Source organism: Embiotoca jacksoni, unplaced genomic scaffold (genome assembly GCF_022577435.1).
Source record: "Embiotoca jacksoni isolate LCO1_2020_lvr unplaced genomic scaffold, fEmbJac1.0.p SCAF_10, whole genome shotgun sequence".
In the NCBI taxonomy this organism is placed as follows: Eukaryota; Metazoa; Chordata; class Actinopteri; family Embiotocidae; genus Embiotoca; species Embiotoca jacksoni.
The window spans coordinates 9,183,085-9,207,511 of NW_027185230.1; the positions used below are offsets into that span (position 1 = coordinate 9,183,085).

At 40.9% G+C, this 24,427-nt stretch overlaps 2 protein-coding genes across 4 annotated transcripts; one reads left to right on the top strand and one right to left on the bottom strand.

Annotated features, from left to right (window-relative positions):
• Nucleotides 1–4,393: 4,393 nt before the first annotated feature.
• trim69 (tripartite motif containing 69) lies at nucleotides 4,394–8,400 on the top strand. Of its 3 annotated transcripts, none has more exons than XM_069164495.1 (6): nucleotides 4,394–5,127; nucleotides 5,515–5,610; nucleotides 5,797–6,030; nucleotides 6,734–6,756; nucleotides 6,835–6,968; nucleotides 7,084–8,400. In XM_069164495.1, the coding sequence occupies exons 1-6, from the start codon at nucleotides 4,498–4,500 to the stop codon at nucleotides 7,626–7,628; spliced, it is 1,662 nt and encodes a 553-aa protein (XP_069020596.1). In that variant the 5' UTR covers nucleotides 4,394–4,497; the 3' UTR covers nucleotides 7,629–8,400. The 3 variants fall into 3 exon arrangements, with proteins under 3 accessions (XP_069020596.1, XP_069020604.1, XP_069020612.1); XM_069164503.1 differs by having other exon boundaries at nucleotides 6,853–6,968; XM_069164511.1 differs by having other exon boundaries at nucleotides 7,202–7,594.
• A 57-nt stretch (nucleotides 8,401–8,457) lies between these two features.
• LOC138207355 (bone morphogenetic protein 1-like) lies at nucleotides 8,458–22,850 on the bottom strand. Its single transcript, XM_069164522.1, has 20 exons — nucleotides 22,721–22,850; nucleotides 18,911–19,021; nucleotides 18,682–18,831; nucleotides 18,436–18,553; nucleotides 17,580–17,758; nucleotides 17,398–17,503; nucleotides 16,203–16,327; nucleotides 15,904–16,019; nucleotides 14,978–15,080; nucleotides 14,775–14,891; nucleotides 14,475–14,620; nucleotides 12,168–12,363; nucleotides 11,936–12,061; nucleotides 11,178–11,341; nucleotides 10,876–11,056; nucleotides 10,488–10,613; nucleotides 9,929–10,056; nucleotides 9,628–9,841; nucleotides 9,163–9,413; nucleotides 8,458–9,073 (listed from the first exon to the last, which is right to left on the bottom strand). Exons 1-20 carry the CDS (start codon nucleotides 22,848–22,850, stop codon nucleotides 8,939–8,941), a joined length of 2,922 nt encoding a protein of 973 aa, XP_069020623.1. The 3' UTR covers nucleotides 8,458–8,938.
• Between the last annotated feature and the right edge of the window lie 1,577 nt (nucleotides 22,851–24,427).

Here is a 24,427-nt window from a genome sequence, read left to right on the forward strand (position 1 = left end):
TAACAATTGAACTCTGGTCATTCTGACCACTTCCTGTATCAGTTTCAAATTAAAAGCCCACTAGCGTTTCATACACAGTCCAGCCATATGCTAGGTTTTTCACCTGTTGTTAAAAGAGCTGTCCTCTGGAACATTAAACTATACAGGAGGTACTGTACAGGAGGTTTTAGTGTGCTGAAACCACAGAGCCAAGAAGGCATCGTGTGTTCCTTCAATTTGACTTTGAAAATTGAAATTACAGCCCAGTCAGAGCACACGTTGTACTGTGCATCTGTATCTATCCATGGTTTCACATTAACTTGAAAGGTAAATGAATACGAGAGCAGGAAGCGTCCCGAAATATGCTGGGACTGACATTGCATCTGTGTCTGTGAAAGTGTCGCAGGGATGAAGAGGAGGACAAAGAGAGAGAAGATGAATCTAGTATAAAATCCTCAGGGGTGTACACGATTACTTTCACTTTCATTGCAGCTACTATTAACAAAACAGATGATTGTGTGGATATAATGTCATTTCTAATAATTAAATTCACTGGGGCTTTATTGAAAGTTAAAAAATAAAATAAAAATGTACTACAGTATTAAAATATAGTTTGTCCAAATATTCGACACAGAGACATCCACATAAATATTACAACAATATTAGGAATGATGCATGTTTAGATACATGGAGAGTCCTATGCATGTATATGTGTTTGTGTCCTGCGTCTGTAGGTCCTTCACTGTCCCTCAGGTTGTGGCATGCGGGTACATATTTGGCAGCAAATATGGGCTTGGTCTCTTTCTCTGAGGAGCATTTTCATTTTTCAGAGTTTAAGTTCTTTGAAATCTAAAATGACAGAATTTAGCTTACAGTAGTGATTTAAGCTAAATGCTAACATTTGCCCAGCAACATGCTTGCAGTGGAAATGTTCAAATTTAGATTTTCACCAGGCCTAAGGCTCTATGTGTTCATTATCTTCGTTCGGCATGAAAACAAACAACTGAGGCTGATGGGAATGTCATTAATTTTGCAGGTATTTAGTGATAAATGAGAGGATTAGACCGATTTCCTCAGGGGATGATAACTGTAATTTTAGCCATGCAAAGCTGAAAATATGAAGAAGAAAAAAAGCTGGACAATGAAAACATGTCTGCCTCTAAATTTATTATATTTTGTTTGCTTAAGAGGATTGTCAACACATTTATTGAAAATAATATCCCGCTTCATCACCAAAGAAGCTGTAGAAATTCTGCATTTTCAGACCGTCTTGTGCATTTCATCTTCCCACAGGTTTGTCTCACTCCTGCAGACACTGAAGTTATTTTTAGCCTCACAAGTTCCAGAGAGCCTCCAGTTTCCCTGGTGCCTTACACATGAGCTCTGGGTTTAATTGAGGGTGTGTGTTCGGTGCAGATGTGCTTAGTGTGTGTGTGTGTGTGTGTGCTTAGTGTGTGTCTGTGAAAAGCAGTTTCTATTATTTTCTCATAAATGTTGAATTTTTTTCCCCCTGAATTTGCCACAAACACTCACATGCATGGCTGCACACGATTATGCACACATTCACTGCTACTCTTTTGTGTCATTGTGTATCACAAAAACCTGTGATATGTTAATGACATTGTTGGTGATATTGTTTAAGTGGTGATAAATCTAATCACTGTTTGTAAAATTACTGTATTTAGCTGTCAAACAATATATCAAAGATTTTTTAAATGGTGAAGGTATGTTTTTGGTTCTTGTCCATGCTGGAAGCCGTTATTATGTCTTTTTATGCATCAGGAAAATATTTCCTGGAATACAGGAGGTACCTTGACCCTCATATTATTTCCCTCCTCTCTCCTTCTACCTCTCCTCACTGCTGCTATCATTTCATCTCCAGTGCTTCAGCACTCAAATTTAGGTGCAAAGCCAAAACTGCTGCTGGGTTTAAGTGCACCTGGAAAAACAATCCAACATTTATCGCAGCTAGACAGCTTTCAGTTTAGCAATCCAGCTAAAATTGTTTGAACTTTCTTTTTCAAACTGTGTGTGATGAAGCAGAGTATATCATCTTCATTCACCCATGTTGCAGCCCACTCAATTTTTCTTGACCCAGGAGTGTGACAGGGATCATAAGGTACTTTAACATTTTAATTACCTCAACAATCCTAATCGCTCGCCTCTGTTAATTGCTGCCCTGAGCAGCTTTGAAGAGACTGCCATGGTCATTTCTGAAGGTTACAGGTTAATTACACAGCGTGCCATCATTTTACTTATTTTCTACTAAAGCCTCAGAGAATTTAAAATTCAGACGATGAAACTTTCATATCCTACTGTCTTTCTTCTCTTTCCAGTCATTGCACATCATGACTAATGCAACATGTACGCCATATGCGACCTGATTTTTTTGCAGGCTATTTCATATTAATATGAATATAACTGCATGTTTGTTTGAGTTTAACAAAATGAAGAAGCCACAGAAGCACTTTGCAAAGGATTCATCACATATTCATACTGTCTAATTAAAACATGTGTGTATCATGGTGATATTGAGTTTTTCAGATGATAATTAAGTACTCCACAGTAGGTTGAGGATATTCTCTTATTTCTATATTCTATATATATTTCTTTTTTTTTTTTTTATTTTAGCTAAAAAAAAAAAGTATTGCGATGTTAATCATCACAAACATATATCGAGGAGGAGCCTTTGACTTTGTGGTACAAGAAAATGTGCTAAAAAAAAAAATTCATAAGCGTAGTGTTTCAGTTTGTGCACAGAGTGTGACTTGTTTTGTGATTGTGGATTAAAGCTGGTCAAGTCAGGCCACCTGAGGTGCCGCCGTCCAGGATTTTATACCTGTTGATGCTCAGGTATAAACCATTGTAGAGCCCCAGCAGCAGTTCAGCACTATGGTCTCAGGGCAGAGTTCATGTTATGCCACAATCTTGGCAGACCAGTATCACCACAAAGTATGTAATAGTAGTGTCATGTTTAAGTCTCAGAGAAGCAGCCTGTGGTTTGTTGCATGGATCAAACCCATCACTTTTACTATGGAGAACAAGTTTTGAGTCTGTGGGAAAACGGCATGGATTTCTTTGGCGAAATCTCTTTGGAAATCGTTTTGTTTTCAAAAAACGTTACACTGACACGGTATGCTGCAGCAGACTGGGTGTATTACACACTTTGTATGATACCTAGTTGAGCTTAAGGCTCTGATGACACCTGTAACAAAAGCAGCATTGCAACACAAATCTAAGTATTATGTTCAACACAAGTGCTCCTCTATTGTACATACAATAAATCCTCTTTGTTTAATTTTCCGTTTGGACACCAGATGTCACTACTGTTCATGACATACAATAAAGGCAGAGAATAAGCTCTGCCTCCCAACACAAAAGAAACACTCAGAGAAGCATGTCACTAATATCAATGAGAAGAGATCAAATGAGACGCTATTTAAAGGCTGTTATTGAAAATGTTCAGAGGGATGATTATTTTAAAAACATTTAAGAGGTTAGCTGCTGACCCACTTTTGGATATACCTTTCTTTCTACGCAGTGCTTCTTCAACAAAGGCAGACCATCAGAATACACTTCACACACACGAGGGGGATAAAATAAATCTCTATCTCTGTCTCTTATTTTTTTCAAACAATATAATCCAACTGTGGTTTTACTCCCTTGACCTTTGATTATGCTCCAGCACATAATCACAGAGTTTGTAGTTTGTCATTAGCCTGACGTGACATCCTGTAATATTCAGTCTCTTCATGGTCCTGCTTCGCTCTTTTTACAGAGTGGAAACAATCGGAGCAGCATGAACACTCAGCTTGCATGTTGAAATACTGGACAGATGTTCAGAGGTCCTGAGGGAGCAAACTGTTATAATAACAACAGAGGGAAAAGGGATGCTACATGATGCCTGCAGTATTTGTATTTGTCCATGGAAGGACAGCTTCTTTCTTTGTGTAACTCTCTTAATGATCTTGTTTACTCTCCACTGGTGAGGATGATTACTCACTTGGCAGAGAGCACTGTCATAAAAAGAAACAGGAAATCTGTTATCTGTTACTACTTACAGATTTCTTCCCTCTCTCTCCGTCTCAAACACATTCCTGCAAGGACACAAGGACACACATACACACACACACACACACACACACACACACACACACACACAGTCACATAAAGTGGATTTACATTTTTCTGTAGTTACTCTCCAGAAGATTAAGAGTTTAGTGAAGTTGGACTTTCTGCGCAGACTTCATTGAACAAACATGCCAAGGAAAGAATATCCATGGTCCGCCTCAGTTTCCTGATTATGTGACGTCAGTCTGAAGGGAAAAGGGGGGGCCACTGAGATCCCCTCACTATCTGATGTGGATGTGAGAGGCTGCTTCTGCACCACCCCCTTCATTCCCCCACAGTCAACAGGAAGGCTGGAGGCCAAGGAGAGTGGCCACACTCTGCAGTAGAGGAAGGACGTAGAGGTCCAGCAGTACAGTCAGAACAAAGGGAAACAACAAAGGCAAAGGAATGAGCAAGAATCAGAAAGAAGTGAAGAAAATCCAGTCAGTTTATCTGCAGAACTTGGAGAAACTAAACCAGGGGATAAAGCCAGACAAAAAAAGTTGGAAACCAAAAGAAGGAGACTTTGCTGTGCAAACAGCAATGGACAAGCTGCGACAGCCCCCCACAGCTGGACAAGTGGCCAAGAGCTCAGCTAACAGAATCAGCCGTGATCTGACCTGCTCCATCTGCTTGGATCTTTTCAAGCAGCCAGTGTCCTTGCCCTGCGATCACACCTTTTGCAGGGGGTGCATTGAGGGTTACTGGACCGGGCCCCGGAGCCCCGGTCAGGGGGGCACGGGCTCCTGCCCTCAGTGCAGGAAGGTGTACCCCGGACAGTGCTACAGGCCCAACCGCATCGTTGCCAACATAGTGGAAAGTTACTGTCATGGTCTGGAGGAGAGCGGGACGGAAGCCTGCTTGGCAGATGTCGGGATGACAGAGAGGGCTCCTGTCCCACGCTGCAACAGACATAGAGAGGAGCTGAAGCTGTACTGCGATGAGGACCAGGAGCTGGTGTGTCTGGTGTGTGGTCTCTCTCAGGAGCACAGGAATCATACCATGGTGTGTGTCCAGGAGGCCGAAAAGAAATACAGGGTAAGTTCAGCTTTAATTAAGTGTCTGTCTCCAGTAAAAGGTTCAGCAGGATGTCAAAATTAGTTTTTAATGATTTATGTTTATTTTCCCAAATTTTACTCTACACTGTATCTAAACATCAACATCTTTGATAGTTTCAAAAAAGTTTTGAGGTTGCAAATGGTCTTCCTCTTGTAATTTGCATGTTAATCACTGCTGTGCCTCCCTGATTCCTTATTCATGAGCAGAAATCTTAAACAAAAAGGCAGCATTCATTTTCAGTGACTATTTTTAAGGTTTTAATTTGTATCCTTTGATGGTTTTTGCTCCACAACAACTCCTAAAAGTCGAAGTGACATTGTTTAATGTGGGTCGACATGCAGTGATGTTGTGTCTCTGTCCCGACAGGCATCTCTGAACAGCTCGATGGATTCCTTAAAAGCTGAGCTCAACACAGCCCTGCAGTACGACAGGGAAGCTGAGGATGAGGTGAAAAAGCTCAAGGTGAGAGGAAACATAGAGATGAGACGTAACTCAATAAAGTCTGGCTCATTCAATTGCCAATATAAAAAAGATTAGACTAGACAGAGTGACCTGTCTCAGTCTGCTCATGGATTTCACGCTTTTGTCCATCTGTGGTTGCACTGTTATGCTCGTTGCCCTGAGTGACAATGTCCATCATCTCCTTAGGAGCACACTGCTGATCTGAAGCAACGCATCGAGGCCCAGTTCAGCGACCTGCACCAGTTCCTGTACCAGGAGGAGAAGCTGCTGCAGGTGAAGCTGAAGACGGAGGAGCGGAGGGAGCTGATTCGCCTGGATGAGCACAAGGCTCTGCTGTGTGTGGAGATCTCCCGTCTGCAGAGGGCCGTCCATGAGATAGAGGCCAAGCTGCAAGAGCAGGACCCGTTCACTCTGCTCCGGGTAGGTTCAGCTAATATGAACTTCATCCATGATACAGCTCATCTGGAAGTTGTTAACAGCATGATGAGTCAGATCTGGGGAGGATCAAGCCGAGAAATGCTGAGCTCTTGATTTCAAACTTATTTGTTTCCAAAACTTTTTTTTTTACCACATTGAAACAAGGAGTAAAAAGGGCAAATTTCAGATGAAAATTAGTGTTGGACTTCAACTGTTGAGGAGCAGACTCACATTTCTGTGCCAACATGTTAAAGAGGCTCCAACATCAACACTCAAAATTTAACTGAGCAGGGTGGGACCACTCTGGATTTCCTGTTGAGTTTGCACACCGTTCGTAAAAGGCTGTAATCATGTTGATCAGTCAGTGTGCATGTGTTCCAAAAAAAAAGACTGACATACTGGTAATAATGCAGACACTGTTGCCAAGTTTTTTCTAACAAAAGACTTTTCCTGTCAGTGAGCTCAGACAGGATGTAGGCTACTGATCTCCCTCGCTGATCTGGAGAATAAGAAGTTTAGTTCAGGCATGGGGCCATACTCTGGCCACGGCTACGGGACTTTCCCCAGCCACAAGGAGATTCCACAGGGTGGGATAGCGTGAGCTCAGACATTGATGCAATCTGGAAAAAAGCTTCTTTCTGATACAACAGAACTCATTACCAGTCTGTGTCTCTTTTCCTGTGTTTGTTCCTGTGTCTTGTTTCAGAGCATCAAAGTGCTGCTCCAGAGGTGAGTTTGGGAAAAGTCAGACGATTTTTTTTTTTTATCTCTGAAGGGTTCTGCTCTATTCCTCTCTTTACTGTTCAGCTTTACTTTTGTTGGCAGGCCTTCACTGAAGTTTGAGAAACCTGTGTTTACACCGCCCAGCCTATGTGAGGGTCGGTTTGCAGGGCCCCTGCAGTACAGAGTGTGGAAATCCATGAGAGGAAGCCTCTATCCAGGTATTTACTTTGGCTCCTAAATGTCTGAACTCCACAGAAATCTATCTAGCAAACATGAACATGTATTATTAAATAAACTTTGAAATCTTTAGCCTCATACTTTCCCTCTCCTCAGTCCCAGCAGCCATTACATTTAACTCCAGCACAGCCAACCCTTGGCTCAGCCTGACCTCCTCCCTCACCTGTGTTCGGTACCAGACCTTTAACCACAACGTGCTGGACAACCCCTACAGGTTCAACGCTGCCCTGTCACTGCTCGGCAGCCAGGGCTTCACCCACGGGCGCCACTACTGGGAGATTGAAGTCTACAGCAGCACAGTCTGGACCGTCGGGGTGGCCCGGGAGTCGGTGCCCAGAAAGGGAGTCATCAAAGCCCTCCCTGCTAATGGCTTCTGGACTCTCTCCCTCTCTTATGGGATCCAGTACATGGCTGGGACCTCACCTCCCACCGTCCTGTCCCTGGAGGAGCCACTGGCCAGGATTGGCGTGTACCTGGACTACAAGAGAGGCCTGGTGTCCTTTTACAATGCAGAGAGCATGACACACCTGTACACCTTCAGGGAGACCTTCACTGAGACGCTGTATCCTTACTTCAACCTGGGCTTCCTGGATAAAGTGCATGAAAATGAGCCTCTCAAAGTATTCTTACCAAAGATTTAACAGCTGTGACAAAAAAGGGAACAAGAAGTTAAAAGTTACTCAATGAGCATGAAATTGAAAAACATTTATACTCTCTATTGTACAGAACTAAACAGTGTAAACAGTGGATTTGTAATTTTGTACTAGACATTGAATATTAGATTTGCCTATTCAATAGAAACATGTATGTGTTAAGTAACATTTATGTACAACATTGTTCAGTTTGGAGACTGGATCTACTGCCACAGCTCACTTCAAAGAAGCTGTGCTTCAGTGGAGAATGTGAAGCTGTCTGGTTACCTGAATGAGATCAATGTAATGTGGTCTTGTGGTTATTTTTTTTACAGTTTAATATTCTTTCTTGATCATTATTCACTAATACATTCAATAAAACATCTTTTTCACTCAATACATGATTGGACATAGAAAAAAAAAATCGCCTTTTGTTTGTTAAATATTAAGCTTTTTAATCATCATCAGATTTAATCGTATACAGCGCACAAATGGTTCTGATTTTGGATCTCTTCTTTGTACCTGATGTAAAAGATGAATTGAGAGTAATTTTAACCCAAGTTGATCAAAAACCTGTTGAATGTCAAGAGGCACCCAATATAGCACAGACTTATACTAGATTGTAAACTATTTGTCATTTTTAAGGCAAGGTTTTTTTTTTGTATACTCCACGACTGTGATCAAGAAGCTGACTCGCACTTTCTTGCCGCCAGCTTTATGTGTTGTCTTGATTGAGAGCTTGTGGCACCAAAGCACAAAGAAACAAACCAATGCACGAATAAAGGCATGAAGGAATATGGTGAGCTACCAAAATTCAATTCATGATTTAAAAAATGTTTAAATGGCAGGCCTCAAAGATGCACACAGAAAATTTCACTAAAAAAAGCTGGATTCATGTTTCAGAGATGTCTTTGCAAACCTACAAGGAGAAGTGTTGAATGAGTGGCTGGAGGTCACAATAACCTCTGAAATCTCAACCTTTTCACTTCAGAAAGCTTAAAAACAGGAAAAACTATATCACAATATATACATTTTATATCTTGACACAGTGCTATGATGTAATCAGCTCATTACAGGCGGTGTGACTGAGAATACTTTAAGTAAATCAAACTAGTCCTTTTATCCTACGCAGCTATATAATGAGGAAGAGTAAAGATGTAATTTCTCTGCTTCACTCTGTCTAGCAGAAGTCAATGTAAAGTATGTGGGTTGGTGTTTGTGGTATCGACCAGTGCATTCAGTCCTCGCCTGGAAATGGGTGTGACCGACCAAATGTTAGGGGTGAAGTCTCTCTTTAGGTTTGGGGAAAGTTTTGAAAGTCACTTGCTTTCATGTAACGTGTCCTGGAACTTTGTGCTTGTGTAGCGTACATGAAAGCCTTTTTTGTTGATACTGTCATCCGAGTGAAATTTTAAAACGATGGCGTCTCCAGCTGAGTAGACCTCATCTGGAGCCTGAGGGAAAGAAACAGACAAAAAGGTTTTCAAAGAATGATTTCGTTTGAGCTGTGTATACTGCACACGACACACGGTATCAGCCCTACCCCAGATCCACAGTATCGTCCCAGCCTCGGAGACTTGATGTCAGCGCCATCATACAGCTCCACGTAATCATACCCGCAGTCTGCCTCCTCCTCGATCTCAAACACTTGGAAGATGATCTCCACTCCGTAACCCTTCTCCGCCATGACCACCCACAGACAGTCAGAGCCTCCAGGGTAGTTGTTGTCTCCAAACTGTGCATGAGAGTAGAGATCTTTTGTCTTGACCTCGGCTTTAAGGCTTCCTCCGCATTCTGGGAATTCACCACCACAAAATTAGAGGGTCAAAAGGAGAAACTCGTAAAAGTGGGGAAAGAATGCAGCTTTCTGAACACGACAGAAAACAAACCCTCTGTTGAAAATGTCGAATTTTTTGGTGTTCTATTCTTTCTCCAAAATACCCTTTCAGTCTATTTTACAGGCTTTTTTGGGGGATGAGAGCAGTAACTTCATGGTTGCTGTGCCCACCTGCTCTGTATGAAGCCTCGAACCCTCTCTTCTGCACCGAGTTGTCTGAGAAAAAATGCAGGAACATCCTGTTGCCACTGGAGATGACCGGAGAAGGTTTTTTGGTGCCACAAAAGCGTCCCAGATTCGGAGCACGATGGTCTCTCCCGTCATAGATCTCCAGATGGTCGTACGCACACTCCAGATGAGCCTCCATGTCGACCTCATTAAAAACCTGCAAGTCATTCAGAGTGAAATTGAAATAGATACGAATGCTGTAAAGAAAACTGCTTTTCATGGCTTTAAATTTGTCATGACGTACAAGTTTGATTCGATGGCCCGGGGTTGTGAACAGAGACCAGGTGCAGGCCTTCTTACTGGGATATCTATCAGGCCAGTTAGGGCTGCTGATTGTTCCTGACACGCTGTTTACAACATGGTCGCAGCCAGCTGGAGAATGACAAAACAACACATCAGATAAAAACAATGAAAGGGCTCACATCATTTCCTTTTCCACAGCGCAAGTATCATCCGGGGTAATTTGAATAGGCATTTATCAAAAGTGGAGACAAACCAAAGCAAAACCAAACCTTTCCACGTGCAAACATATTTTCTACAAAGGCCAAATAATAAATGGGTTATAGGTCATTGTTAAGTAGCCAGTAAAAGGTCTGTTCACTTAAGAGAACACAGTTTTAATCGACTATTTCTTTTGTAGAAAATAACAGAAGAGATAGAAACCTCAGACATAGACATACAAAATATCCTCAGGCCTAAATACCACAAGAGGTGAGAATATGGTTGATTTAAAGAGTGAACTGACCTTTTAAATCAGTATATTAAATCACACTGATGTAGGAGAGCAGAAGACATACTACTACCTTCCTTGCAGTCATGCTTATTATCGTGAAGCATGAAGCCGCTGCGGCACTGACAGCTGTAGCTTCCGAAGGTGTTTACGCATTCATGCTGGCAGCCTCCATTGACTTTGGAGCACTCGTCTATATCTGTTGAGATGTAAAAAAAGAAAAAGAAAAAAGATTTCAATTCCTTTGCACAAAGTAATAAGTCACAAGAAAGCTGCAAAACTTATTTTGTAGACATTTTAGGTCCAGATCTGTGTTGTACTATATTGTATTCTTCAAGAAGCGTCAAGAACAGGTTTTCAAAAAGATGTAACATATAGAGTTTAAAAGTACTTTTTACAGTTTAGAAGCATTGGTTCAGTGTGGACTGAATCAATACTCCCTGAGTAAATCAATCACTTACCAGAGAAGAAATGAGCCTTGAAGCCCCTCTTGGAGACAGTGTTGTCTGACTTGAACTCAATCCTCATGTTGTTCTGTTGGGAGGTGATGACCTCAGGTTTCTCTGCTCCACAGAACTTCCCATGAAGCTTTGAGTCAGAACTCATCCCACTGCGCACTTCCACATAATCATATTTACACACCTTGTGGGGAGACAGAAATATGTTGCACTAATGAGGAAAGAATCAACTAAAACTTCTGCAGAATTACTGTGACTTTAACTATGTACACAAGCACTTTACAAACAAGTCAGTGAAAACCTACGTCGTTCCCTTCGGTTTCAAACACGTCAAACACCAAGGTGATGCGATACTGAATGGGCGCCACCAGCTGCCACACACAGTTCTTGTTGGGTGGGTATTCTTTGGGCCAACCGGGGGTGCTGAGGGAGCCGTTCAGCTTGGTGATGAATCCGCCACAGGCAGCTGCTGGTGGGGTTTTAGCAGTCGAAGTGAGAGAGACAGACACTGGCATAAATTACAAGACCCCCTTGAGAGTTTGTGAATTTTTTTTAACCTTATCCTTAAACCTTTAACTGCAGAGGAAGAATATCAAAATAAAGATCCAACTGGGTATACTTGGTGTATTACTGGGCACTGGAATCACACATTAAGGACAGCCTCATACAGTTTCTAGAATATCTGGGAATGCACCGAACTCTCCAGGAGCAAAATTAATTCCAATGTTGGCTAGTGAGTAAAATCTGTCTCTCTGCTCTGACAAGTTGCAGAAGGAGAGCAATGCCCTCTTGTGGGGAAAAAAAAAGCTTCCTGAGAATAAGATCTCCATGAGGCAAAGGAGATCTGTTTATTTTAACATTTGTGGGTCTGGACGAATGTAACGAATAAAATGCCACATACATTTTGACCAAATTGTGAGCATCACAGAGCAGACAGTGACACCATGTGTTGCAGATGCAGACTCCAGTTGACTGGCGGAGCGAACTTGCAAGCTGTACTTGATATTTGGAAGCAGTGGCACTCTAATGTTGGTGATGAGTTAATGTGAGGCTCTGCACTCACTCTCACAGCTGCGTCTGTCACCTGCCAGCTCATACCCAGGGTCACAGGCACACCTATAGCTGCCCAGTGTGTTCAGACAGCGCTGCTCGCACTGACCGTTGTCGGGTCTGGAGCACTCGTCCATCTCTAACAAAAATAAAATCGGAATTAAAAGTTTTTATGTTTGGACAATATGCATCACGTTAAATATATATATATATATTTTTTAAATCCCTCTCATTGACTTTCTGACCTTTAAAGAAGTTGGCAGAAAACCCAGCTTTGTTGATTGATCCATCGGATACAAACTTGAGCCAGAGCTGGTTGGAGCTGCCTTTGATGTCGTCCGGTTTGTCGTAGCCACAGAAATGGCCGAGCACCGGGCTGCTCTCTGAGCCGCCATCCCTCACCTCCACGTAGTCGTAGGCACAGCTGTCATGTCTCTCCACCTGCAGTCACAGCATGGGCAGTGATGTTTTCTAACAGCAGATGATGGTGAGGCCTCGTATGTTCAGCAGTCTGTGATGTTTAAACAGGCCTTCACTCTTCCTCCACTGCACTACTTTATGAAATATTTCACAGTGTTTTACTTCTTAGTTTTACTACTCTGATTCCCTCAGATTACAGAGACACTAGAGGAACACAGGGATTTAGACAAACCTCAAGTAGCTTACTGCGTATATCAAGTTAATTGAACCATACTTCAACCTGAATAATTATTTTACTGTCTGTTATCACTGAGCAGCAGACAAAGACTTGGAACTGAACAAGAAAATGTTAAATTTAAAAAGAAAAAAAGAATTAAGTTGGTAAAGCATTTGTCAGATTGGCCATTCATTTGGAAAACTAGCAAGTACAATTCAACCATCAAATGGGGCATTCAGTATTAAAACCACCTGTCACAATTATTTGTATCCACCCTGCAATACTTTGTAACTAACAACAATATAGGTCAGTGGTCCTCAACTGGTGGGACACGACACAAGGTTACAGAGCCATTTTGAGTGGTTCATGAATGTGTGAATGAGATAAAAGCTGAGGAGAAAAATATAAAACCTTTATTGTGAATTCTACAAAACTTTAGCTGCTGCGCTTTTATTTATCACCACGCCCAGGGACTGGAGATGGAAATGAGTTTGTAGCTAAATCTGGTACAAAGCATCTTTCCTCTTTTTGAGATTAATGTATTTTGTACATGGTCCCTGTTATAAATTAATTTGATCAACTAATTATGAAGAACATACATTTACAATGACAGTGTACAGTGGTGTGAAAAAGTGTTTGCCCCCTTCCTGATTTCCAATTTTAAGTTATACTAATTGAGTAATTGAGATCTATCAGTCTGGAAAAGGTTATAAAGCCATTTCTAAAGCTTTGGGACTCCAGAGAACCACAGGGGTGGCCGGCCTACCAAAATTACCCCAAGAGCGCAGCGATGACTCATACAAGAGGTCACAAAAGACCCCACAACAACATCCAAAGAACTGCAGGCCTCACTTGCCTCAGTTAAGATCAGTGTTCATGACTCCACCATAAGAAAGAGACTGGGCAAAAATGGCCTGCATGGCAGAGTTCCAAGACGAAAACCACCGCTGAGCAAAAAGAACATTAAGGCTCGTCTCATTTTTGCCAGAAAACATCTTGATGATCCCCAAGACTTTTGGGAAAATACTCTGTGGACTGACGAGACAAAAGTTGAACTTTTTGGAAGGTGTGTGTCCCATTACATCTGGCGTAAAAGTAACACCGCATTTCAGAAAAAGAACATCATACCAACAGTAAAATATGGTGGTGATAGTGTGATGGTCTGGGGCTGTTTTGCTGCTTCAGGACCTGGAAGACTTGCTGTGATAAATGGAACCATGAATTCTACTGTCTACCAAAAAAATCCTGAAGGAGAATGTCCGCCTCAAGCTGAAGCCAACTTGGGTTCTGCAGCAGGACAATGATCCAAAACACACCAGCAAGTCCACCTCTGAATGGCTGAAGAAAAACAAAATGAAGACTTTGGAGTGGCCTAGTCAAGTCCTGACCTGAATCCTATTGAGATGCTGTGGCATGACCTTAAAAAGGTAGTTCCTGCTCAAAAACCCTCCAATGTGGCTGAATTACAACAACTCTGCAAAGATGAGTGGGCCAAAATTCCTCCACAGCTGTAAAAGACTCATTGCAAGTTATCGCAAACGCTTGTTTGCAGTTGTTGCTGCTAAGGGTGGCCCAACCAGTTATTAGGTTTAGGGGGCAAACACTTTTTCACACCACTGTATGTGCAGTAGACATTTGCTGTCAGCGTTGTCATGACAGTAACAACTAAAATTAGCATTGTCACATTAGTAGTTGTAAACAGGTTCAGAATTAGATAAATTTGCCTTTACATTTAATTTAGGAAAAGTCTAAAGTTCAGTTTAGACTCTTCAACAGTGGATGAAGGTGTTGTGCTTTACTGCACTAGTTTCTGTGAAATAAAGTGGCAAAAAAAAATCTGGGCTGCAACTTAATGACTTCATAAAACTGCGGGTACTGAGGTTAGACTAGAGAGAACCAATAATGTGTATTTTACCTCAAATGACTGAAATGAGAGGCCAACGTCGAAACCCTGTTCTACTGTGATTTTCCACACACACTCTTTATTGGACTGGTAGTCATCAGGATAATTGGGGGACTGGATCTGGCCGCTGTCCCGCTTTACCTCTCCGCCGCAGATGGCTGCACATGAGTTGAGAGGTGAGATTAATGGCAGTTTATTTCATTCACAAACTTTCTATATCTTCAGCTGTCTACATTACACAGGTATAATAAAAAGAGAAAAATGAGAATGTAGCATACATCGAGTGTGTCTTTTAAATTGACCGTGTCGTACCTTCATAAACAACTGAGAAGCCTTTGCCCACCCAGCTGCTGCTGCTCCTGAATTCAACCCACAGCTGACTGTCGGTGGAGATAATTGGATCTGGAAGTGTGTCGCCACAAAATCGGCCTGCCGAAGTACATTAGAAAATAATGACATTGCCTGTCAGTAAGTACTTCACAGTGCTGAGTATATAACACGCATATAAAATGGACCTTTCAGAGGAGCTTTTCTCCAGAAGCCATCTCGGACCTCCACGTGGTCGTACCAGCACAAGTGACTCCTAAAGAGGTCCATTGAGGTAAAATTCAGAACAATCTAAGATGAAGAGGAAGCAGATGGAAGGCAGGAGGGTTACAAGACATTTTAGACATCAAGATTTAACATCAATCTACAATGTTGTAGATTCATAAGATTCACAAGAGACAAAGATATTCAAACAAAAATAAAACTGTCAGTGTTTTTTTATCGTTTTGTTAAATCTGAGTTGGACAAATGTGTTAGTTATCAATGTGCAAAATAATTTCATTCAAGTGACTCGGAAAATGCAAGTTTTTAATTATTTTAGTTAATGATCCTTTGTGTGAAATGTGTTTATTTACATTAACCATGTTGTTTGGTATCTGTTTGAGCTGAAGGCAGAAGAAAAACAAAATTATTTAAAGCTAATCCATTTACCTTGAGATGGTGAACAACATGACCGTAATGATAAATACAACTTTAGAACTTCTTCTTTTACACACGTGTGCACAACATCTCCTTGTAATTGCGGTTAAAGAGTCTGTACTAGACTTTAGACTTATTGGGTTTTTAAATTTACTCACCAATTATGTGATATGGTGAATGGTCTTCACTTATACAGTATATTTTTAAACTTAGCAGTCTCAAAGAGCTTTACAATTTGTCTCCCACTCACACAAACTCAAACACCAATGCCAACAGAGCTGCTAAATGAAATGCTGTCTGCCATTAGGAGCAACTTGGGTTCAGTGTCTTGCTCGAGGACACTTCGACATTGGGTTGATATGGTGAGTTTATTTATTGAAAATGAATATAAAAAGACACTGACTTTCATTTATCTACAACTTGATATATGTGACCCTTTTGTAGTTAATGCTTCCACATGTTTGTCATCACTCACCTTTTCTCCAGGAGTGACAGAAATCCTCCAGACACAGTGAGCGTAGGCTGAGTACCCGTTGGGGAAACCAGGGGATGAGAAGTTTCCAGCACTTTCCTGCAGGCTGTTCCCACACCCTGTCACAAGCACACACCATGAAGAACATAAAACTCTTTTCACTTCCTGTGTACAAAGGTTTGAGCTTTATTTTGAGTACATTCAGATTGGCTATGAAAATTATAAAAGTCTACAAACACAGTGTGATTTCATAATATGGATTATCAGGTAAGTATATCTTCTGCTCATCAAATGCACCTTACTTGCACATTTGTAGAGTTTACGGGCTTGTTCGATGTCCCCTTTGCTAAGCCTCGTCCTCTGTCCAATAGATGGCCTGACCCCATTGACGTCATAACGTGGCAGGATCGTGTCTGAGAAGATGCCTCTGTTTCAAACAAATTCCAAATATGAGCAAAAGAATATTGAAAACTGTGATGATTAAAAAAATCAATTCCAGCGCAGAAAGCCTGATGAGAAACAACATCTTCTAACTCTACTGATGTTCAGGGAAATCTGATTTTCAAAACTTAAAACAGAAAGACTGATCAGAGTTCAGGATTTTATCTGCTCCGCCTTCCGTTCAACACCTCGATACTTTATTGATTCTGATAATCTCTCACTGAGTTCGGAGCTCTCACTCTTGCACAGTTCCCATGGTGATGCACCCATGAATGACAGGCATGTGCAAACAGAGCGCTCTGAATGGGGCCTTTGACCGGTGCCAGCCGGCTCAGTGGAGCCCGCTCCTGAATGCCAGAGAAAAAGGCCACTCCAAGCCCAAATTGTTTAACAAAGCCTGAACTACCAGGCCTTTATTTAGCTTGGCTTGCCTCCATGACCCAGACCTGCAAACCGGTTATGGAGGTAAAAAACCAAAGCACAGAGAAAAGCAATGGGGCAACAACATGCACGAGACAGAAATAAAAAGGAGACTAGTGTGAAACCATTTCTGTGACAATAAAGGACCAAATCCCTGCAGGGCTCCAATGTTCAGCAGTGCTGAATAAAGGGACAAACACCAGGTCAGTGTGGTGGCTCAGCTGGTGATGTAGCAGGATAACAGTGTTACATTTTTTTCAGATGGATGTGAATGAACTTAAGTACAGTGTTAAAAGTCATATTATTAGATTATGTATTTTAAACTCAAAAGTTCAAAAAAATTAAAAAGAAATGATTAAAAGTGTCTGGAGTAAGGTAGTGTTGATGATGTCATGGCCAATTGCCAGTTCTAATATATAGGTGGGGTACACAGAGTGAGTCACCAGTTTAAACACCATTTAACCAACAACTGGCTCAGTGGTGCCGTTTAAGAGCCAGTTAATGTGAAAAGGGCAGAGCTGAAAACTCAGGAAACACTGATCTGGGACACAAAACTGAAAAAAAAAAAATCCCATTTAAACAATTCCAGCTTTAGGAAATACAAAATGTGATCACGGGAAATCATCACATGCCAACCTGGAAAATGTATTCCTCGCATAATGCATGATGCTTCCAAAGTCATATACTTCTCCCAGTGAGTCAACCTCGCCTGGCTCCATCTTCAGGAAGTTATACTCCTGTCCTAAATGCAAGGAGAAACATCTGGAGCATCAGTGAGAATACACATGCATTGACTTTCAACCATGCAGTGACATTACCTGGTTGGATGTTGTCTCTGATGATGCTTACATGCTCGTCTCGGTCCGGACGTGTGTGTTCATGCCAGAAGCCGATCACGTGGCCGAGTTCGTGCACCACGATGCCAAACTTGTCGCAGTTCTTTCCTATGGAGATGGCCTGAGGGCCGCCACCTCTCCTCCCCACGTAGGAGCAGCATCTGGTTGGCAGAGACACCGTTCAGGTCCACATCCTGAAACACTGTTTCTTTTCTGTTACTGCAGCCAGCCAACAGTCACTAACTTTGTTTACAATTTGTTGAATGTGTAAGTGTTGCCTGCTGTGGATAAAAATGCAGTTGGTGAGAGCAGCAACAGTGATTCAATTAGTGAGTCATTTTATGGGCCAGAAAAACAAAACTACAAGCTGAAAGGTGATAAAAAATGCTCGCTCACAGAAGCTCATAGAACCTGCAAAGTCATGTAATTATGTTTGTGGGTTTATCACCACAAGTGACATGTTTTACACACCCATTTACTATGTTCAATTGATTTTAGCAGCTTTAACAGTTTGAGCACAGACTGATAGGAAAGTCTGCACGTAATAACCTCATAATAGTAATAATATAACATGCATGTAAAATTTAACCACACATTAGGTTTACTGGGATGAAACACACTCTGACTGTAGAGACGGCTAATTGATTTTCACATTGTACAAAGTAAATGAAACAAATTAATCAAGTTTATTTCTCTACCTGAAACAGGAGGTGATTTAAAATGTCTAAAACAGTAAATTTAATAAAAGATGCAAAGGCACTTGTAGTGTCCATTAATTAGAATTTTTAGTTTGAGGACAATTGTGCATTTACAGACAGGTAATGTGATCCCAACTCACCCACACGGTCTATAAGTGAAAACAATGTAGCTTTCTTCAGTTGTCCTTTCAGTGAACGTTACACAAGTGTGTTTCTCCCAGTGACGCATCGCCTGACGGAAAATGGCTCGCTGACTGCCTGTAAGGAAACTCTGAATTAGAGTTTGACAGTTTCAGGATGTCCAAGCGGCACATGGCAGAGGGCGCATGCTGTACAGTACAGAGCACAACTTGTTGGTAAAAACAGATTTCGCTTCGGAAACTCACCAGTGAAATTCCCGCTGATCACATAAGGGATGATGCCGTCTGGCCACACTCGTTCCGGTCTGGATGTGGCTGCTCTCCTCTGACGATGAAGACTCTGTGTGTCTGCAACTCTCTCAACTCTGACACTTTCATTGGAAGTGGACCTGTTAACTGTGTAGATTTTGCTTTACCCTACTTACTTTCACTTAATTTGAATTGTTCATATTGTAGAAGATTAGTGCATTGCTACCTGAGTTTGAATGGTTGCTCTGGACAGCGTGCTGTGCATCGTTACCCCTGTGGGCCTCTTTGAACAGGAGGAGGTCTTCTTCATCCAGAGCGATGTCTCCCAAAAAGGCAGCTGTACAGACAGGTAAATGCACATATATATAAATATGTGTTAACAATAAAACAAAAGCATATATTTAGAGTGTATCCTGCTATCTTCTATACACTAATACATTGACATGTAGCCTACAGGACTGCATTATAAGTAACTTCAAGTGTTCAGGAATGTGACAGAGCATTTCTGACAAAAGAAGCTTCGAGTAAAAAAAAACCACAAGTCCAACTGAAGAAAAGAATTGAAATCATCAGACCAATCATCAAACTCTCAAAGTTCCATACTATATAGACCTTGGTCATAAAATATAATTAACACATCTTAGCTGATTAGCTCACTGGTTAACTGTTCAGTAGAGCCTGTGTTGTCTGTGCAGATATGATTCACAAAACAGCATGAGAGCATTCAAAAGATTACTGTAGATAAGTCATGGAAACATAGGCTAAAAAAAAGTCCTAACTATGAACTCTTACTAATAAACACTTTTCAAACTCAAAGTAAATACAATGATGCCTGGTATTTGTTACATGATTGGCACATCTAGTTTGTCCTGGAATGACTTAAATGAACGAGGATAATAACTCTGAATGCAGGATTTATAGTGGCTGTAGTAGGCTCCATTGTTTCTGCTTCTGCAGATCTCTGTCCTGAAAAGAAGCTGAACTCCATATGTTTGTTTGATCAGCAAACACACGTCGTGATTACAGCCTGTGCAGTGCACAACAGCACACAAACTGAAACAGATTGGAGGACTGCTGAGTCATTTCAAAGGATGAAGATATACGTGTTGGATACGTGACAGGACTTTGATCACGCTGTGCTACATTTTACAGCGTTGCTGAATAATAAGGCACTCTTTGATTTGTGCCTAATCATTTTTATAGGGGCTTCATATAAATGGCCAATAGAGGATCTCTGTGTAGTTTTACTTTTTCCAAATTTACACACCACTGTTGTAGTGCCTTGATTATAAGCAGCTTAAGATATTTTTTACATAAAATCAAAATTTAATGCATCCTAAAAATTAGACAGTGTATATCTTTTTTTTTTAATTTATTAATTTAAAGATAGAGTAACATTTTGAAATTTCCTGAATTACAATTTCCTGCTGAATTTTTTAGCAACTCTGACTTTTACACTGCTGAAAAGGTGAAATAACGCATACTGTAACTGCTTAATAGCACAAAGGAATTTTAGAGGAAATGTATTGTCCTCTAAAATTCGTCACCTGTGACTGACCACATTATCGACCGTGAACTATAGTCACACTATGGACATAGTTTGTTTGCTTTGTGTGTGCGTTGCAGCATAAAGTTCACCAAACATTACATTTATCACTTGCATAAAACTCAAGGTTGTTCATATCTGACAAAATCACAATAATGTCACCTTTATGCTTCCCTTTTCTGCAGCAGCATAAAATTGCCAGTTGCAGATTTCCACAGGTAGAGAATAATTACAGCAGAGTCATGGACTGATTTTGCCCTTTGACACACAAACTAAGTGAACACCAACAATCCCATTCAAAACCAGTTGTGTTTTTTAAAACACAGCAATCATCCAAAATCATCAGTCATAATATGAATTACTGCTTTGCTGTTTTGATTTTCCCAAAACAATTTGCATCACTGCAAGATTTCTAACATTGTCAACAGTGAAGCAAAGAAGCAAAAGTGGTGTGAAAATAGTTGCAGCTTAAACCCTTCAGGAGTTTCAGACTACATCTCTCAAGCAGCTCACAACGGTTTGAAAAACACGTCAGAAACAGAGAAGATTGTCTGTAACAACAAAAAAAAAGGCTACAACATAATCTTTAAGTGAACAAGGAAAACCTTCAACGTCTGTATTAAATCACAAAGTCTTACTCAGAGACATCAGAATCTGAAAAGCCATTTGATATCCTCAAGAGATTGACGAAGATGACACACACACACACACACACACACACACACACACACACACACACACACACACACACACACGGGAGCCATGTTTTCTAAATAATATTTTGTCTCCTGTTGGATGGTCATATTGTACAAGCAACGCAGCTCACTGGAGTCTTTCCCTGTAAATACCTCTTTCAGGCGTGTGATGTAACAACCTTTGAAAGTATAAATGAAAGGACGTAGCGGGCCCTGTGTCAGCCTTTGAAGTAAATTCACTCATGCAAAGGGTGACTGTAAATGACTGTCACCCCTGCAGCGTGCACCCCATGCCCTGCAGCCAGAGGGATTTCACCGGCGTCCAGCCGAGGACTGAGGCTGGCACGGCCTCAATGACCTCCAGTCTCCAGGCAACTACCTCGGAGTGGAAGAGTGGTGTATTTTGAACGTTTCAGAAGTCACAAGTGAAAAAGGGACCCCAACCTGCCGGAGGCCCCCGGATAACCAAAGTGTTTGTCATGTTCGATGATGGGAAAAATATGTTGTGCAGCTGCATGTCAGTGAATTTAGATGTGAATTCCCAATGCATTAATATATCATCAGGGTACTCTCTGCATATTTCTGACCAACACATGCGTGATTTATTGAATGGTTGTTTTTTTGAAGACTATGATTTCCCTCCTGTCGTTCAACCTGAGCAGCTTTAAACATACATACAACCCTTTCAACTCCAGGACATATTACAACAATATATCACAAAGTCCATGAACTCAGTTAAGTACAAGTTTAAGGTTCTTGTACTTTACTTGAATATATCCATTGTAAGCTGCTCTATACTAGATTTGAGAAACAAATATTGTACATACCTCACCACATTTCTTTTTGCTGTAGAAATTTACCCAACAGTTTAATGATTATCAACTAATACATAAGAAAAACAGCACAATGCCCCTTAAGCATGGTTATGGCATACAATAATACAATAATACAATATAACATTAACGAAGGGACCACTATATCACTTAATAAGTACTTTTACTTTACTTACTTGTGTACCTTTTGCTCGTACTTTTGTAATTCCGCATGTAATCAAGTATTTTTTGAATCTATTGTTTCATTTTCCACCACTTCTTCTCATGGGAGTGTCTGAAGAAAGGTGATTCACAGCTACAATACACTTGTTTTACATTTAATCACATTGAACACATTTACAATAGGATGTGGAGGGAAAAGAGTAAGGGGTCCAAATATGTCCTTCAAATATAGTAACTGTGAAGAGAGTATACATTGGACCTTGAAAGTATTTTTGATTTTGCAGTAACCTTTCATACAGGTGCTTCATGTTAAGTAGGTGTAAACATCATCAGTCTTTATGCTACTTTACATCTCTACTCCTTCACATTTTTGAAGCAAACACTGCACTTTTATTCAACTGTGTTGATTTAATAGATTTGCTTGATGGTTAGTTTGAAAATCCAGATTTTAATGCAAAACACTAAAAATAACATTTACACCACCATCTTATTCATGTGCCATTACATTTCATTAACAATTAGTTACTATTATTTTTTATTATATAATAGTTTATGGTATACTATACTATACATTTTAATTCTATTGGTTACTTTTGCTTACTTTAATTCATTGAGGTGTTCACATCTTTATCACTGAAAGCTATTTTAACTGTTCAAAGTTTATCCTTTTCATCAGTCCAGTTCTGGGTCTAGATGACTTTGGTTATTGGCCAAATAAGACATCATTCATACACAAAAGGGAGTTAAAAAACAAAACAAAAAAACTCAATTAATTTCATAGGAAGGAAAATGCACGATACCAGCTTTACAGGGATCCTTGTAATCGATTGCATCCTCGAGGTGAGTAAAAGTAGTGTCCAGCTTCCCATCAGCCGCCAGAGAAACGCGCAGCCCGCACAGCAGGAACAAAAACGTAGGAGCGACTTCCATGACTTCTCATCAAATGTCTGGGGGACGTAAAGTTGGGGAGGTTTTGGTAACTGTAGGCGGAAAAAAAGGGAAAGAAGAAAAAGTTGCTCGACAGCAGCGGTGTGGTTTTTATAAACGCTGTTTTCTCACGTCTCCATGCTGCTGCAGAGACTCGCTGTCATACAGGACCGAGAGGGGAGCTCAGCGCACAGCCAACCACACATCCATGCCTCTGAAGAGGTACTTCACCTGCAGGCAGATGGCTTATGTGCACTTACATAAGGAGTAAGTACCCGGTAAACTTCACTTAATTTCTATTACTTTATGTTTAGTACAGTGTCTTAGATTTTAGATCATATGATCACGCATGGAGCCAAATTATTGAGGGATATGAACAAAAGTTGCAGCTTTGAGCTCCTGGCATGTAACAGTTGCTTATATAATTTATTTAAAATAACCTACATTTTTAAATTGCATCAACTATTTAAAATTAATTATACATGCTTCAGAGACATTATCAGGTCTGATTCTTGACCCGGTGGACCACCTGCAGGCTGCAGGTCCACACATTCAACTGTTGTCCTTAGTCCATCTCTAATGATGGATGCAGCTTGTAAACTCCCCCTCTTAGTTTGTCCTCTCTAATTAGCCAAATGATCACCTTTGGCAAGAGATAAATCCTGTTTTCTGTTCCCCAGCTGAGATAGTTTGCCTCCACAGTGTCATGCTGTGCAGACTCCAGCTTGCCTCTGCCAAGAGAAGATTCAGCCTCCTATGAACTGTTTTTTGCTGGCACAGAAAGAGAGGCAAGACAAGGCAAGCCAAGTTTATTTGTATAGCACATTTCAACAACCAGGCAATTAAAAGTGCTTCACATAAAACCATAGGGACTCTGCCATAATGTTTGGTCCAAACTACAGTCACTCCAGTTCAGCTAGTGTCATATAGGATTTCTACGAATGCAGGTCCTGTTTCTGATGCAAAGTTTTAAAGGAATAGTGTGACTTTTTGGTACATATTCTTATTTACTTGTAAGAAGATCAATACCATGGTTATATCACTTAAATATGAAGCAACAGCCAGAAGTAGTACAGTAAAACAGAAGAATAAAACTCAGTGTTCAGCCTATTCTCTAAACAGGAAATCATGAATGACTTGAACATTAAAAGAACTTGACAAAATAAGCAGGCACAACAATGCAGACTCTGTTTTACATACACACCAACACTAGCTGCAGTTGAGGAGCAGCTGGGACGGCAGATGAGACCTGATGAAGAACAGGGAAGGAGACTGAAGACACCTGTTGGACAGGTGAGAAATAATATACACACAGGTCAGAAAAACAACCTGGTGTCGCGTCACCGTGTGTAGTACACCCACCAGTCCACTAGAGGACAGCGTGTATTTGTCTCTTTTTGCCTCAAAGGTCCTTGATTAAATCTGTACACAAACAGAAATGTTAAAACGATGGTGGCAGTGATTCTTTCCTTATGTTATAGTGGTCTGTGGCTCTCACAGTATCCTCATCCCTGAAAACTCTCTCTTCCTGTCATGAAGAAACCATGTGGATGCAGTGTGGAGTCTAAAGGGTGGGATTT